The sequence below is a fragment of the Cyprinus carpio genome, chromosome B23, assembly GCF_018340385.1.
Source record: "Cyprinus carpio isolate SPL01 chromosome B23, ASM1834038v1, whole genome shotgun sequence".
Taxonomy (NCBI): Eukaryota; Metazoa; Chordata; class Actinopteri; order Cypriniformes; family Cyprinidae; genus Cyprinus; species Cyprinus carpio.
The window spans coordinates 22,909,288-22,927,094 of NC_056619.1; the positions used below are offsets into that span (position 1 = coordinate 22,909,288).

At 36.9% G+C, this 17,807-nt stretch overlaps 1 protein-coding gene across 1 annotated transcript in view; it reads left to right on the forward strand.

Annotated features, from left to right (window-relative positions):
- Nucleotides 1-16,735, forward strand: part of nfatc2a (nuclear factor of activated T cells 2a) — a 30,533-nt gene extending 13,798 nt beyond the window's left edge. Inside the window, 4 exon segments of the mRNA XM_042750539.1 lie at nucleotides 4,613-4,668; nucleotides 4,789-4,921; nucleotides 5,657-6,382; nucleotides 14,754-16,735. Of these exon segments, the coding sequence (XP_042606473.1) occupies nucleotides 4,613-4,668; nucleotides 4,789-4,921; nucleotides 5,657-6,382; nucleotides 14,754-14,809 (971 nt within the window). The 3' untranslated portion in view covers nucleotides 14,810-16,735.
- The last annotated feature ends 1,072 nt before the right edge of the window (nucleotides 16,736-17,807 follow it).

Sequence of the window (17,807 nt, forward strand, 5' to 3'; positions counted from 1 at the left end):
TGACCTTTTCTAATCTGTTTCATTCACATTTGCATGAAGTTTTAGATTTCTGATCTGAATACAGTGTCAGCTTTATGTACAAACACTGCAGCGGCTGATCTACGTCGATTCATACCGGGTTCCAGTTTCACTGTCGTTATCAGATGGGTTTACCTGTTTTTCTGGTCTTTTTTTAGTATACATTAAAGTTGCATTTAATTAATTTAAAAAGGGAGTTTTTTTTTTTTAGTTGATGAATGTAAGCTTTGAGGCCTTCAATATGGTAGTGCACTCTTAAGTTGACAAAATAAGTGAGTGAGTGACGTGACATACAGCCAAGTATGATGACCCATACTCAGAATTCGTGCTCTGCATTTAACCCATCCAAAGTGCGCACACACACCGTGAACACACACCCGGAGCAGTGGGTATCATTTATGCTGCGGCGCCCGGGGAGCAGTTGGGGGTTCGGTGCCTTGCTCAAGGGCACCTCAGTCATGGTATTGCCGGCTCGAGACTCGAACCCACAACCTTAGGGTTAGGAGTCAAACTCTCTAACCACTAGGCCACGACTTCCCCAAATAAGCTTTTAGCAGATACAAGCATCTTATAGTAATGATGACATCATCATCTACTCAGGGCATATATAATTTTTGTCCAATTAACAGCGCTCTAGATTTTCCAGAAGCAAGTAGCATATCATCATTAGACCATGCATTTAAAAACAATACCATATCTCTACAAATTCAAAATTAAGGCAAGATGCTACAGGCAAAAACATTTTTTTTCATGCATTATTGGCGATCTGGCTTTACATAACACGTTGCTTCAGACTAGTGGAACAAATACATCTAAAATACACTTTAAAATATTTTTTTCTTTGTTTATTTGTGTCTGTAGATTTCTATTACAAAACATATCTTTATGTTGTTGTTTTTTCTCCACTTCAGTAGTACTTATTAACAACTTACGTTTTATTCTTATCTGTATTCTGAAGGCTTTCATGGAGGGATTTCTTCATATTATATAATTTGCCTGATTTTATACAACATGTTATTCCTAAAAATAAAAAAATTGTGAAAATATATTAAAATCCTCTTTTTAAAAACCTTTAACTCTAATATGTCAACAAAATGAAAGATGTGAAACCCTAACCCAGATTTCAGTTCTGGAAATGTATGCAAATTAGTACATATTTAATGAGATAATTAATTTGCATGTTTAAACATGATATTTAAATATGCAAACTTGCAATATGCAAAAAAAAAAAAAAATCTTAATGAAATCAATTCACCTGCGGTGCCTTTTCTTCATCCAAACCCTTTAAATGTTAAATGCTAACCATCCTACCTTGTTTATCCATTAATATTTATCAATAACAGAACAACTTCTGATCCTGGGATTACTGTGAACATTTTATCAGTACAAAAAAAAAAAAAAAGCTTAATTGTTGTAATATTATCATACTCTGCCTCTAATTAGTTTCCATTTAGCTTCTATAAATTTTCTTTGCCCAGTCTGTACAGTGATTTCCACTACAGTGTTTAGGAAATGCATCACATTATTGAATTAAAATGTGTTGCAAATGCCATTCTGTATTGATTTTAATCAGATCTAGAAGAGTTTAGTGTCCTTAAAGACTAGAAGGTCCTATAAGAAGTGCATTTAGTGTATGAAATGTGTGCTTAGACTCGAGGTTGTTGTGGTGTTGGTGGCAGAGCCTTTTGCCTGCAGGTGTCATTGTTATGGCACTCCCACACACTGTGCTCTTTCATGCATGCTAAACGGCAGATGGATTGTGTCTGTGTGTGTCTGTGTGTGTGTGTGCTATGACTACTTGCTCTTATTGACGCTGCTTTTTGCCTCAGACAGGTGGCACCCGGCAGTTTTGCTTGCAAATAAAATCCAGTCACAGCTGTGTGATTAGAAAGTGCTCCTTCAACCAAAGTTCCCGTTCCCGTTGTTTTTTTTTCCCCATTGTGTTCACATTTGCTTCACTACTGCTGTTTACATTCTGTTTTATTGATGTAAGCAATGTGTCGTCTGCTTTTTGTTTGTTTGGGTAGGATGAAAAGTTCTGTTTATTGATCTTTTAGGTGTAGTCGACTGGTAAAAGCAAGTGTGTTTAGTCTGTCAGAAAAGAGCTGTGACTCATCAAGTGCTCTTTTAGGTAACTTTTTGATGTTGATTTTCAAGGGGTTAACCCCTCTCTTTCCGTAACTAACACATTCAATTTTTTCAAAATATACAGTGTGCTCAGAAAGTATTTAAACACTTAAAGGTCATATTGACAGGAGGGTGAGAAGATCATTCAAGATCCTCTCTCGGTTTATTTTAATATCCCGATAAGCATGACACAGCGACAGTTTCACATTAAAAGATTTTAGGTTTTATAATTTATTTCTTTTAAATATTAAAGTGAAAGATTTTACATAGCTTTGTAATGTTGTAAAATTAATTTTATATATTTATATAATAATATAGCCTATTGTATTATTTTTATTATATATATAATTTTTCCATGATATAGCAGTTGGTGCTGATATGACATTAAACATATTATATTTATTTATAAAAGTAATAATAATAAAATCATTTTAAATGAGTTTTTTTTGTTTCTATTAAATATTAAACTGAAAGATTTTACATAGCTTTGTAATGTTATAAGAAGTAAATTTTATATATTTATAATATATTGTATTATTTTACATTTTATATATTTTTATTATAATGTATTTAACTATAATATGTTTTATTTTTGCCTTTGATATAACGGTTGGTGCTGATTATGGCATTAAAAACATTATAATATATTTTTATTTATTAAAAATAATACAATTATTTTTAATTATATAGCTATTATTTTACAATGCCAGCACCGCAGAACTGATACACTTAAACTTTGCATTAGATGACAAAATGTCAAAACAAAAAGGTAGCACAAGCACACTTTTTCAAGCAGAACATTGCTTTAAAAGAAGTCTGTTAGGTTTTGAATTATTAAACAATATTTAAAATGAAATGTATTCCTCCTGCAACATTTATTTTCAGATGCCTCTTGCTTTGATGTTTTGTAATATAATGCAATGACATTTGTACGTTCAATTTTAAGAGTTTCAACAACAAATACAATCCAAATACTTTTTGGCACCATTGTGTGTGATTGCCATTTGCATTTCTACTCTAAAAGTGCAAAAGAAGAATAAAGATAAGTATTGCTTTTGTTGTGGAAGGTTTCCCATCTTGACGGACCGTTCCGAACAATTATGACTGTGAAATCCCTCTGAAATGGAAGACAGCTGTCTTTGGCTGGAATTTTGTTGGCTCTTGCCGATTTCGCTCTGTACGCCAAGCTGGGCTTCCACTCTTAAAGCTTCTTCGGCTAATTATAAGAAAAAGTAATAAAACAAACCCATGGGATCCTGAACAAGGAGCTTTGGAACACACTGCAAACAAACAGAGTGGCCAAGGACAAAGCACTCATCACCTGTCGTGGGTGAAATGGAGCAGTTTGATCATAAAGCAGTTTTAAGACGTTGTCCTGGCACTGCTAGTGGAATCCCCCTCACTAGTGCTGACTCATTTGAGCCACACGTCTCTCATTTGCAGCCCAACGAGGGGTTTCCCACATGCTGCTGTGATACGGAGCAAAATCGTTCCTAGTTTAGTGACTAATTTGGTAGGAATGCTATTTTCTGTTCTGGTTTAAAAGACATATTTTTTTGGTGAATGTTGTTTACTTTCTATTACTATGGTTTTTGGATATGGTGTATAAATTCAAGCATGGGAGACAGAATGCAATGTGGGCTGTTATGTAATTCCTTTTGAAAAAGATCCTTGGGATAAGGGATCCACAACTCCGATCATTTGGTCATAGATAAGGTTGATGAGAGTGCTTTGAGTTCATACTGAGATCTCTGACTTTTGATTGGGTATAAATCTCTGAGATCTTTTACTTTTGATTGCAAACATTGCCAATTTAAGCATGTAGTGTTTTTAGACTGTCAGTAGTGAAGTCTAAAGAAATGGGTAGAAATGTGTGTATAAATTCAAACACTGAAGACCGAATGCAATGTGAGCTATTATGTAATTACTCTCTTACTCTTGGGATTAGGGATACACAGTGCAGACCATTTGGTCTTACATAAAGTTAATGAGAAAGGTTTATGTTCGTACTGAGAAATCAGATTTTTGTTTGTAGACTTTGCCAATCTGAGCATGTGTAGTGAGGTCAGCATTAATGTTTCAGGAAGTGGGTGTGGGGTTGAACTGTGGGTAGAAATGTAACTGACTTGCGCTGCATGCAATCTCCATAGTATGGGAACCAGTCTGTAGGCGAGGAATTATGTAAGATACCTATGATCTATGGATATGACAGATGAACCCACAACTCATCACCCACTTTACCTGTCAAAACTGAGTTGAGTCATTAAAACCTTAAGGGGAAGACGCAATGTGTGCCAATGAGAAAGGTCAAAGTATTGTAATCATGAAGAAGGTTGGCTAAACCTGTTTTTTCCCAAACAACTAAAGAACTTATACCCAAAACAAAATAGAACCAAATAAATAAAAAAACATACAAATACAAAAATCCAGCTTGAACTAAATTAATCAAAAATCTTTCTATTTCCAGATGGACAGCAAATTTGGGAATTGGAAGCCACAGTTGACAAAGACAAAAGTCAGGCAGTAAGTCCAACGCCTGCATTACATATTTAACTGTACTTTCTGATGGCCTATATTCAGTGCTCTTCTTGTATACTGTCTATACTGTAGATGCGCCAAATAAAACACTTCTCTCATTCACAGAGCATGCTGTTCATTGAAGTGCCTCCATATAGAGACCCATCCATTTGCAATCCTGCCAAAGTCAACTTTTATGTAATAAATGGGAAACGGAAGCGCAGTCAACCGCAACATTTTACCTACACACCTCTACCAGGTGCGCAGAGTCTTTTTGCTGTTGTATCTTTAAAGACGTTAGGGGTATTATTTATTGTACTTGTAATATTTTTATATGTATATGACCTCAGTTTGCATTTAGTATATTGAATATTATTTAACTTTTCCATGATATGAATGTTAAAGGGATAGTTCAACCAAAAATGAAAATTCTGTCATTAATTACTCACCCTCATGTCGCTTACTGACCTGGCATAGACAGCAACACAACTGAAATGTTTTAAGGCCCAGAAAGGTAGTAAGGACATCGTTAAAATAGTCATTGTTAAAATTAGCAGAGGAATGCACACACATACATTGTGGTACTCTCGTGAATGGCAATGGAGACTGACCCGGAAGAGAAGAAATTGTTGAATAAAGTCATTATTTTTGTTTTCTTTGTATACAAAAAGTTTTCTCGTAGCTTCATAACATTATGGGTAAATCACTGATATGACATGGACTATTTTTGTCCTTACTACCTTTCTGGGCCATAAAACGTTTCAGTTGTGCTGTTGTGTATGCAGGGTCAGAAAGCTCTCGGATTTCATCAAAAATATCTTAATTTGTATTCTGAAGATGAACGAAGGCCTTATAGGTTTGGAATGACGTGAGGGTGGGTAATTAATGACAGAATTTTCATTTTGGGTGAACTATCCCTTTAAGTCCAGGTTCAGAATTGATTCAAAGTACACTTTGAATACATTATAGTTATTCTCTCATTTTACTTTCCCAGTTCCATCTATTAAGACAGAGCCAGTGGATGAATATGAATCTGGTCGGATGGGTTATTCCATGTCGCAGATGCTGGGGGTGTCTCCCCAGCAGTACTATAGCCCTCGAGGGGTCATCACCCCAGAGAGCGGCCTGGTGCCTGGCCTTGTCCCCTGTCAGCAGGCCCGCCTGGGTGTCTCCCCTCCAGACCACCGATTTCAGCAGAGCCCAGCCATAATGTACTCCCGTCCTGGAAAGAGCTTGTCAAGCAGTCCTATTTACTCTCAGACGGGTGCTGCTATGATCCCAGACTCCCATCGATCAGTTCTGGTCCACACGGGTTCCCCAGCCCAGTCCGCTCACCTGACTGGCCAGCATCCTTCCAACCAGCATCCCTCAATCATCCAGTTCTCTCCCACCAACCACCACCTGCTCAGAGGAGGAGATCCTCCCACTCCACCACCCCCAGAACATCAGCACATCATTTATTGTGAGGGCTACAATCAGCACAGTCCTCAAGCCACAGGTGCAAACCGTTCACCAGCACCAGCCCAGGCACCTCAGCATCCTCAGAATTACCCCACAGTCATCCAACAACAGCCCTTTCTCCAGAAGGTGGCCAAAGACAGGTCACCTCCCATCCAAGTAGAGCCCCAGAGATGTTCCTCGACGGAAGAACAGAGAACCAGCGTTCCTGGACGAGTCACAGTCAAGCAGGAGAACTTGGACCAGGCCTATCTTGATGATGGTGAGTAGCTACAGGTTGACCAACTGCTCTTCTAGTGCTTGCTAGTAGGCGTTCATAGTTGTATACTGGTTGGGAAACTTTAGAAACTGATTCTTACATAGTGTGTCAATCTGCGCAGTGGCTCAGAAGCATCAGTGCATGAAGAGACACATTCTTTCAAATTGTCCGTAAAAATATGTGGTCATAGGAATGCATTGTCAGGAGCCATTCTGTCACATTCTTTGACAGACAGCATGCTAATGTACCATTAGAAATGTCCCTGTCTGCTTTTAGACAATAGCAGAAAGAGTGCTTGTCAAGTCCATCTCTTGTTGTTTTAACATTTTTTTCTTTCTCTCACACATATGACTCAAGGACAGTGAGACACTATTACACAATACACACTACACACTATAATGTGTATTATATAAAGTGTAATGAATTAAAGATCTATTTTGTACCACTGGCTTTGGGGTATATACTTTCCATTACTCAGTAAGAATGAAATGGGAATGAATTAGATAGAATGAATTGGATGGATATGGCTGCACGTTTCCTTATACACACCCTCTGTTATGTTTTTCAATTGTGTCAAAAAAAATCATGGGCAAGATATAATGACTTTGAAAATGGCCAAACCACGGTGTGGCAGAATACTGGCAAGGGAAGGCGTAAGATTCCAGTGTCACTTCTGTAAGGAAAATTGGGAATTCAGGGGGTCTTGTGGTACATTATGTCTCATGCAGGGGGTTCCTGACAAGGAAATGGGTGCTTTTTCGACCTCACAAATAAAAAATGGAAAAGAAAACTGCACAGCTCCAAAACTTCTTGGACATGTTGACAGTGTTATGATTCGCAAAACAAGTGCCATGGCAACCCATTGTCAAACAGTGGAATGGGCTGCCTTGGAGAGCTGGGGAAAGCCTTTCTGTTTGTTATACTTGGCCAAGGCTTCCCCTTGGCCCTGTGCCCCCCAATAATGTGGGGGGAACCCACGAGAGGATTTGCTTTTTTTCCACAGGTCGCACTCTTGCCAATCTGGAGGATAGAACTCTTATTTGCAGCTGCTGCACTTATCCAGAAAGGCAGCCTGATCTGAACAAGATAGTGATGGGTGGGAGTTCGCAGGAAAGGGAAAGGGCCATGTTGGATGGAAAAAATGAAGCGGATGGGTCCGGGAGCCAAAGATGGAATTTATTTTGCATACTCTAATAGGGTTTCCCTGAGTAAACAGCAACGCTGCAACTGTAGACACATCAATAGAGAGTTACTATGAGATTCCCTGGACTTCAAACCTTTGATGTTTTGGTAACAAGATGCTGGTTTAGAACCTTTCTAATGAATCCATGTAGACCCCCACACCCCCCTTTTAAGTACAAATATTTCTGGTAGCCCCATTAGAGTTTAACACCACTCTGGTAAACCGATAAACCCATAAAGGTGCTAGTAAATTCCCTCATTAAGGCCCCTTAAAGCAAGACAGAAACTGCTGAGATTTGTAAACACCTCAGGGAATAACAGTGGCCACACAGAATACACTGCTCTTGCAACAGTTTGGAGCGGTAAAGTGAAGAAAACGCAAGGCTGGTAACTAGGAAGTTACCACTTTACCACTCCAACTCAAAATAGTTGGAAATTGCTAAATCTGACAAGGTGCGAGGCAGCTGTTTTTGTCATTCTACTCATGAGCAAGGCTGTTAACCTTGAGTTGCAACTGTGGGATTGACCCTGCAACAAGTCACTTTAGCTAAGTGGATTCAGCATAGTCTTTATAGTAAAGCTGGTTGGCCTAATTATAAACCAGTCTAAACTAGTTGCTTAAGCTAGTTAAGAAGCCTGGTGGCTCTAGTTTTACTTTGAAAAAGTGATTCTGGTAGTACAGACAAAGTCCAGGTCATTGAGAGCAGGAAGGACGACGACCACAAAAAGTCCCTGTTGCTTCTGCTTGCAGAGGTGTCAAGGTATAGCGATCCACCCACTAACATATCACCGTTTGATGTCTGCCAAGACCTTCACACACAACCGGTTGTAATATGACTCATGCAGATACATCTATCTCACTCAGAATTTCGATGGTGGCTTTTAAAGGGGTATCAGGGTTTCTGTGGTCGGCTTTCTGTATAGAAACTGTACCTTCATCTATTTCATTATGAACATACATGTTTTGCATTTCTCAATAGCAAGAAAAGGAAGCTAAGTACATCTTTTGTGTGAATTCTAGAATTTTCATAACCAACGACTTCATTACAAGCTTAACCAGCAAGACTTGTTCATCTTATCAGTGGTGGTCTAACAGCTTGGGAGGCTAGATTGTTACCAGCCTAGCTCGCATAGAAATGCACGCTAGTCCAAACTGGTCTCTTTTTTTGGCAAGGTAGTAATGTTCTTTTTCTAGTTTTCCTTGCTTGTACACCTTTGATTTTTGTTCATCTCCTCTTTGGCCCTTAACAAGTGTTACCCTTGATATAAACAGCCAAACTGGCCTAGAGTTTTCAGGGTACAACACTTGCCAATCTTCCAGTGCTCAACTGGCTCGACTTAGGCTTCCCAGGCTGGAACTGAAGCCTGAGGCAACAGAGTTGAAGTTCTTCCAGCTGGAGAGAGCAGCAGGAATAATTTAGATAGAGCACGTAAGCCGTGCACATTAGTTTCAGATCACTTGCATCCAGTTTTGGACCATGTGTGTGCCAAGCCATTGGATTTCTGGCTGTAAAAGCGGGGTACTGATAAGATGTAGCTTTGTTCTTTAAAAGTGGTGTTTGAAATAAGCAGCATCTGTAGTTTGTAGAGTTGAACATGGCACTGAAGGCAAAGTTAAAAGAGAAGCAGATCTCGATAGTTTGGCTTTTAGTTTTGCTCTTTCTAAACTGGTCTGTTTTGTAGGGCAAACAGTCAGACCTGTGGTGTAGACTCTTCCTGTCCTTTACGCTTACAGTACGCACTAGCCAGTACACAAACAAACACACACACACACACACACGCATACACTTGTAGATCATGTGCTGTATGTCTGTTCACATTTTTTTCAACATACATCACATTTCTTGCTCTGCTGTGTAGACTTTAGTCAGGGTTGGCCATATTTTGGCACCAGTCTTTTGTCCTCAGAAAGACAAATTTTCAGTGTTGCATTACATAAACGAATGACACCTAGATACTCTATATGGTGTCTACTGTGACTAAGGTCCTTACACATACAGTATACCTAAAATCAATACAGGATGTCCTGTCATTTCATGTTGTCATATGTTTTTTTTTTTCTATTGTTATAGGGACTTTCCATTGTCTTCTATTTTTAATAATGAGCAAATAATTTTGATCACCTAAACCTAACCCTATCACAAACGTGTGCATTTTTACATTTTGTTAAGATATTTTACGCCATTTTCATTATAGTGACTGGGCCCCAAAATATAGTGGATTACATACTTTTTGAGACATTTGCTCCCCACAATGTTGGCAAAACCACACACACACACACACACATAGTAGAGTCTGAGTCATCTACTATGCTTATAAAGCTAATAGCAATGACTACAGCCTAACCCTACAACTAAAAGAAACCCTTTCAAATTTTTGGTCCCCAAGTATACCTAAGTATATGCGTGCACACACACACACACACACACACACATAGTAGAGTCTGAGTCATCTACTATGCTCTGTCTTGCCCTCCACCGTTGGTTTGTAAACAAGCTTTCTGATTGGCTGAGGTCTCTCCAGCCAGACACTCACCTATTATACCGCCCAGTCTGTACACTTCCTTTACAGCTTTAAACCCATCAGTGTGTGCCAACCCTTCATTACTTTCCCTATAAGCCCTCTGTCCTGTATAGTGCATATGGACAGCAAGCATACATCATCGTGGGGATTGTTTAGAATATATGTGTTATGTTTCTAAGGTCATTTTTAGGTCATTACGAAACTACCTAGCAACCAACCTAACAACCATGTAGCGACGTGCTAAAAGCCAGTTTTGCTCAAAACGTCCAGCTTCTCTACTGTTGAGAGTTTCTTTTAAGCTGCTATATAGTAGGATGGCTGCAGGGCCTCGTATTCAGTTTTTTTTACTCGCTGATAAAGCACCTCAGCATCCCGCTGCTACCAGTTTATTCCTTTATCATCTGTTCTTCATTAGTCTCGGAAGGAAAAACATATGTCATCGACGTTGAGCTTCCATACTTAGGGTTGTATGATTAAAACCGCAAGGCTTTCTTGATTGCGCTGTTATAGATTCTATTGAAAAAAAAACTTTTAATTTGAGCCTGATAACAATAATTACAAATTTCTTGAATAATTCATTTTAGTATTGTTTATAAAAAAATATGTATTTATTTATTTTAAAAGGTTGTTTAGTGATTCAAGATGATTCATTAGCCTTTATTGAGTCTGGGCTGGTCTAAACTTTTCATGCTGTATTTAATGTGTTTATTTTCAGTTTAGACTTTTATATGTCATTGTGCTTCTTACACAATCAAAGCTTCAAATAGGGAAATCAGTTGAACATTAAGTTCCTTCTCCTCTAACGCAAGCTTTGACCACAACAAACGCTGTTTGTCAAAATCTTTCAGTGTTTCATCTAATTCTTGGCTGGCTGATGTTTTTCTTTTGCATACATTTTGCAAAACCTGTGCATATTTACCGTTGCACTATACAGAGCTACAGAGCACTTGCTGGTTGCATGTTTGCTACTATGTAATATTGCATTATTCATTGCTAATAATAGAATGCAACTTGCTTTATTGGGCTTCATTATTCATTTTATGCTAAATATTTAGACTGGCCATCAATAAGTCAGTCACAAACATATGGCTCAAGAGAATCTATACGCTCCACCTGTTATTCCAGCACTTCCATCATAACATCAGCATGACACTGCATATTGTTCCAGTCATGATTTGTGCTCTGGGTTTACAGGCCGTAGTGTCTCGTCCTAATAGTATACAGTGTCTAGGTTGTGGCCAGTCAGGTTAAACCACATTATCTTCATGCTATAGAGTTTTTAAACCAACGTTTGCATGACGGTGTGCAGTTCAGCTGCTGAATAAGTGAAAGGTGAATGGTGGATATATAACAAATGGAATCCTAAACCAACATATTTTATTTATACCATAAAAACCCAACTTTTTTTTTTGGAAATGGTATCATTGTAATTCAACCCCAATTCCAGAGAAGTTGGGACGTTTTGTAAAAATAAAATAAAATCAAGAATCTGTGATTTGTTCATTCTCTTTAACTTTTATTTAATTGACAAAAGTACAAAGAAAACATTTCCAAAGTTTTCACTGATCCACGTAATTGTATTTTGTAAATATGAACAAATTTTGATTTTGATGGCTACAACACACTCCAAAAAAGTTGGGACAGAGGCACATTTAACATTGTCACATCAACTTTCCTTTTAATTACAATGTTTCATTGTTTGGGAATTAAGTATACTAATTGTAAAAGTTTTGCAAGCAAAATATTTGTCCAGTCTCTCTTAAAACAAGGCTTTAGATGCTCAGCGGTCTGTGATTGTCGTTGTCTGATTCTCCTTTTCATGACTGGTCATATATTTTTAATAGGAGTCAGATCTGGACTGCAGGCAAGCCAGTCTAACACATTCACACTGAGTCTACGATGCCACGCCATTGTTGTAGCACATGCAGAATGAGAGCTGGCATTGTCTTGATTTAATAACCATGGACTTCTCATGAAAGACATCATCTTGATGGCAGTATATTTCTCTGTACAATTCCAATATATGCTTCGATGTCAATGGTACCTTCAGACATATGAAAGTCACCCATGCCATTTGCACTGATGCACTCATATACCATAACAGATGTTTGCTTTTGCATCTGTCACTTATGAAAATATGCATGGTCCCTTTGGTCTTTGGGACTGAGAACTCAAAAGTCATTTTTCCCAGAAACAAGTTGAAATGTGGACTCATCTGAGTACAGCACACCTTTCCACTGTCTTTTTGACTATCTAAGATGAGCTCTGGCCCAGAGAACCCGGCGGCATCACCGCATAGAATTGATGTATAGCTTTCTCCTGGAGTAACACAGTTTTTTAAGTTGCATTTCATGATGCAGCAGCAGACTGTTAAGTGACAGCAGTTTTCTGAAGTACTCCTAAGCCCATGTGGCTATATTTAACACTGCAGGATGACGGTTTCTTATGCAATGCCACCTGAGGGCTCAAAGGTCAAGCACATTCAACCGAGGTTTCCTGCCTTGCCCTACATGTACTGTGATTTCTATGGATTCCCTGAATCTTTTCACAATATTACGTGTGGTAGTTGGCGAAAGACCTAAATTCTTTGCGATTTTGCATTGCAAAAAGTTATTTTTGATTTGTTTGACATTTCTCTCATGAAATTTGGCACAAAATGATGAGCCATGATCCAGCTTTGCTTGCAAAGACTGAGATGCTCCTTTTATCCCAAACATGATACCTTGACCTATTACCAATTCACCTGCTTACTGTGAACTGGTTCAAAACAGTTTAAAGTGGATTATTTTGCCTCTGTCACAACTTTTTTGGAATGTGTTGCGGCCATCAAAATCAAAACGTGTTCATATTTACAAAATACATTTACGTTAGTCAGTGAAAACTTTGGAAATGATTACTTTGTACTTTTGTCAATTAAATAAAAGTTAAAGAGAATGAACAAATCACAGATTCTTGATTTTATTGCATTTTTACAAAACGTCCCAATTGGGGATATACTTTTGAAAAGTACCATCCAATTATAATATCAATCTGTTCTTGATCTGCTACGTAATTGTACCATCAATCAGTGAATTCGTCATCATTTTGCTCCATGCTTAACTCAAACATTATTGGAGGTGTTTTCCCACATTCATTTGATTTGATCTTACCTGTGACCTTTGTTCATGTCTGAGTTGTGGCTAGACTAGAGTTGGTGTGTGGTTGTGTAGTGATTCTGTTAACAGCCCCACGCACCCTGCTGCTATTCTTAGAATGAAGAGGCAGTAAAAGTTTCCATTTATGCCCCCCTGTAAAAAGAGTAACAGCAGGAAGTAATGGCCAATGCAAGGGCTTCACTGAATCTGTTCTGTCAGATGATTCCCTTCCACCTAATGCCCATTCAGTGGCACTGCAACATGTGAAAATGATTATATGTCTACAATAGCTCATTTTGGTAACAGATATTTTTATCAAGTGACAAAAATTAACACACTGTGTGTGTGTATTAATTTAGAGAGAGCTGGGTAGTAACTGATTACATGTATATCCATCATACATTTTAATAAAATTATACTATTACATATCTGCTGTTTTTACATTCAAGTAAAATTTGAGAAAATTGGGACACTTTTTTTGCCATTTCATCTCAATGTCTAATATCTATCTGGAAATCTGGAAATATATATTTAATGTTAATATTATAATGTATAAATAAAATAATATTTATAATTACAAATACATTATAAGTACTTACAAATAATTACATATATTTGCTAATTTAAATACATGGAAACATATTTAATATACTTAAATTAGCATATGTTAACATTAAATATATAAAATACATATAATTCTATCTATATTTATCTATATTATAAAATAATTAAATATATAACTATATATTTCAATTAAGTATCTGTTTAATTATGAATATATAGATATTTCATTATATTAAATAACAAAAATAAATAAACATTTTTAGCGTTTTAAAGGGTTAGTTCACCCCAAAAGAAAATTCTGTCATTGATTACTCGTCCTCATGTTGTTCCAAACCCGTAAGACCTTCGTTCATCTTCAGAACACAAATTAAGTTATTTTTTATGGCGTACATGATCAAGGTCCAGAAACGTTGCAAGGACAAATCAAGAAATGTTGCAAGGACATCGGTAAAATAATCCATGTGGCATCAGGGGTTCAGCTGTAATTTTATGAAGCTACGAGAATACTTTTTGTGTGCAAAAGAAAAATTATGAGACGAATTGTTGAATAAAGTTATTTTTATTTCTTTTGCGCACAAAAAGTATTCTCGTAGTATCATAAAATTACGGTTGAACCGTTGACTATTTTACCGATATCCTTGCAACGTTTCTGTGCCTTGATCGTGGTAGTACCCTTGCTGTCTATGGAGAGTCAGAGAGCTCACGGGATGCATCAGAAATATCTTAATTTGTATTCCGAAGATGAACAAAGGCCTTACGGGTTTGGATCGACATGAGGCTGAGTAATCAATGACAGAATTTTTGGGTGGACTAACTCTTTAAGATATTTTTTGAGTTGTGATGTTATGATGTATGTTTTGTTTTCTTTTCTTTTGAACCCCACTGTGCAGTTGCACATTATGCAGTTCACTTGCACAAATGTTCAGTCCTTTCATTTTTAAACATGTTCTTCTTTTCTGTCATTTCTGTAGTGAACGAGATCATAAGGAAGGATCTGACAGGAGTGCCTGGCAGGGGTCAGACATAGAGCAAACTCCTGATCAGGAGTCATGCAGGACCCCTGGAGAGTCCTGCCTTCAGCGCCACACGTGAGTGCAGCAGCAGCAGTCAAGCGTCACCCCTGACAAAAACTGGATCATGGACCACATTTAACCAAACATCCATCTCAGTTAACTCCAGGAACAGCAGTGTGTTGATTTGCAAATGGTATTGAATTTCCCTGCTATTATTTGACTTTTGAAACTCAACCAATGTTGATCTCATATGTCAAAGTTGTCAGAGCCTTGAGCCTTCATAAACAGTTTGGATTGGAAAGGTGGAGTTAAGTAATTTTTTTCCTTTTCGTGGGTTTTTTATTCCATAGCCTTTTGACTCACTCAGATTAGTGTATTTCGAGCAATAACCTCATCAACCATCTGTCATATTCCCCAAAACAAGAGGTTTGCACATACTTCTGAATGGAAAGTGGATAAATACATCTCACCACTGCTAATGATTAATATACGAGTCTAAGAATAGGTTGTTTTTGTATTAGGTGAACCATGTGTACAGTACATCGATTCAAATTTTTGAATGAAAAAGCCTTATTTTAAATTGTTATAAGCAAATGCACTGTTCGTGAAGGGAAAACAGTGAATGCACTTCTTGTCAATGAATTATATTTTATTTAAAGTATGTCAGCAAAATTAGATTTGTTTGTAATCTTGTAGACATTGAGCAAATACAGCTAAAAAACCAATGAAGTGATGTTTTCTTATTTGTGACGTACATATAGATCTGTGCCTTTTCCTAAAGTGCTGTCATTCTACCAAAACGTAGAACAAGCAAACCAAAAATGAATGGAAATGTGCCTTGTCAAGTCAGAGCCCATAATGCCCTGCACTACATTTAGGTTCTGAAACGTCTTTGTGCCGAACTAAAACTGTATGGTTATCATATTTTATCAGTTTATTTCTGTATGATGTAACTTTACCAGTTCCATCTGTTCTACTTATGAATAGAAAACACTTGAAATATTCAAGTCTTGTGCCCCATGTTAAAACTTAGGTTAGCTGTATTACAGATCTTTTTCTTGGAGGATTTTATTAACCATAACTGCTTTGCTTTTATGATATGCATTTATGTTTTGTGTGTAAAACAAATACAGTTTATGTATTTATACTTAAAGTAGATACGGTCTGCATGTCTCTGTAACACACTGTCACATTCATTTTCTCATATCGATACAAACTGACAAAAAGTGCATTTATTAAAGTAACAAACTAGTCAAGAAGCATCAGCTTGTATTAAGAAAATATTTTGGGAAGCAATCCTACCCTCTTAAAAAATATATGCATAAGCAATTATGCTGAATATATTTTTTCTAGGTCTTTACAATTTTGGCTGAATAATTAAGAGAGGTATAAATGAATAATTCATTTGTATGTATTATCTAAAATTTATTTTGGAACACATTGTAAAAAGAGTGATGCTAATGTTTCCGTGGAGCTGTTGTTTCAGTGTGCAATGGGCATATCAAAACAACTATATTCAGAATGTAAACCTTTTCTTTTTACTGTAAATAGATTGCCTCAAAAGTGTATAGACTGTTTCTATCATTTTTATTTTTTAGAATCAGATAGTCATAATAGGAAGAGAAAATTTATATGAACTGAATCAGTTGTTCTCTTGACATTTAATATCTTATAACCAAGGCTCTGGGAATATATGAACTGCCAAAGCCCTTGCTGCATAAAGACAAATTGCATTTAATTTGTTTTTTTATATTAATGTAAGACTGTCAATGCCAAAAGAGAGACCAATTCTATTTTCTATTTCATTAGCTTTTCATGATCATATTCGTGTTTTGGCTTAAGCATGTCTAACCTAATGTGTTTAGACGTGTTCATGTTGTTTGTCAAATAAAGCTTACTAGCTGAGAACATGAGCAATAAACCTGAAAGCTTTAAAGAGATTCTCTTTGCTTGTGTGAATATTTATAAGACGTGATTCACTCAGTGGGGGACACTTCCTTCATCTTCAAGACTCTTCTTTCCTCGTCTTTGTTATTAAAATAAAGTCTTTCTAAAAACAGGCTACAATCAAATACATAAGAACTTCTCAGACGTCGCGAAGAACGTTGACAGTTTTTTCAATGAATGAATCATTCTCGTTCACTGAGTCATATTTCTCATTTACTGACGTTTCCTTCCTTTGAAGCCAGTGAGCTGTAGTTTGAAGCACAAACTGCATTTGTGATTTTATTTTTTTTTTGCTTTAGCATGAAGCTGCAGTTTCACAATACATAAATTACGATATATATATATATATATTATATATATATTATATATATAATATAATATATATATTTTTTTTTTTTTTTTTTTTTACGCTTACTTTTTTTTTGCTTTAGCATGAAGCTGCAGTTTCACAATACATAAATTACGCTTACAAGTAACAGTAAAATGCTGCAAATCATTTTTTCTTACGCTTGAAACGCGATTTACACCTTTACAAAGCTTCTATTGTGCATGCAAATTTAATTTAGGCTTACAGTCTTACACTTCCACAAATATTACCCTGCGTATGCCAATCTTTTTGACGTCATTTTACCTTCATAGACTAAATCAAATGATTCGCCATACGCGCTTAGAAGTTCCGATCTGAATCAAAAGATTCACGAACCCGCTCCGAATTTCCGATCTGAAACAAACGGTGCGCTTCTAAACTGAATCATTTTGCAAATAAAGGTTTAACTTATAAGGAGTTTCGAAAAGCTCCGTTTTACCCATCACTATACGTGCTTCTTAAAATCATTACCGATTTCGAAAATCGAAAATTAAGGTTTTTTTTTTTTTTTTTTTTGCTAGTGGACAGCCTATGTGGACAGCTTAATGAATGATCGAAGTCACGAGTTTGAATCAACCAGAGCGGTTCCAGCGTTAATGACTGAATCGGTTGGTCTGTTCCTCCGCCAGCCTTCCAAGTTTTTACGACACTCAGTACTACTACTGGTTTATCTCGCTAGTTTTATGAGATTAATTGAA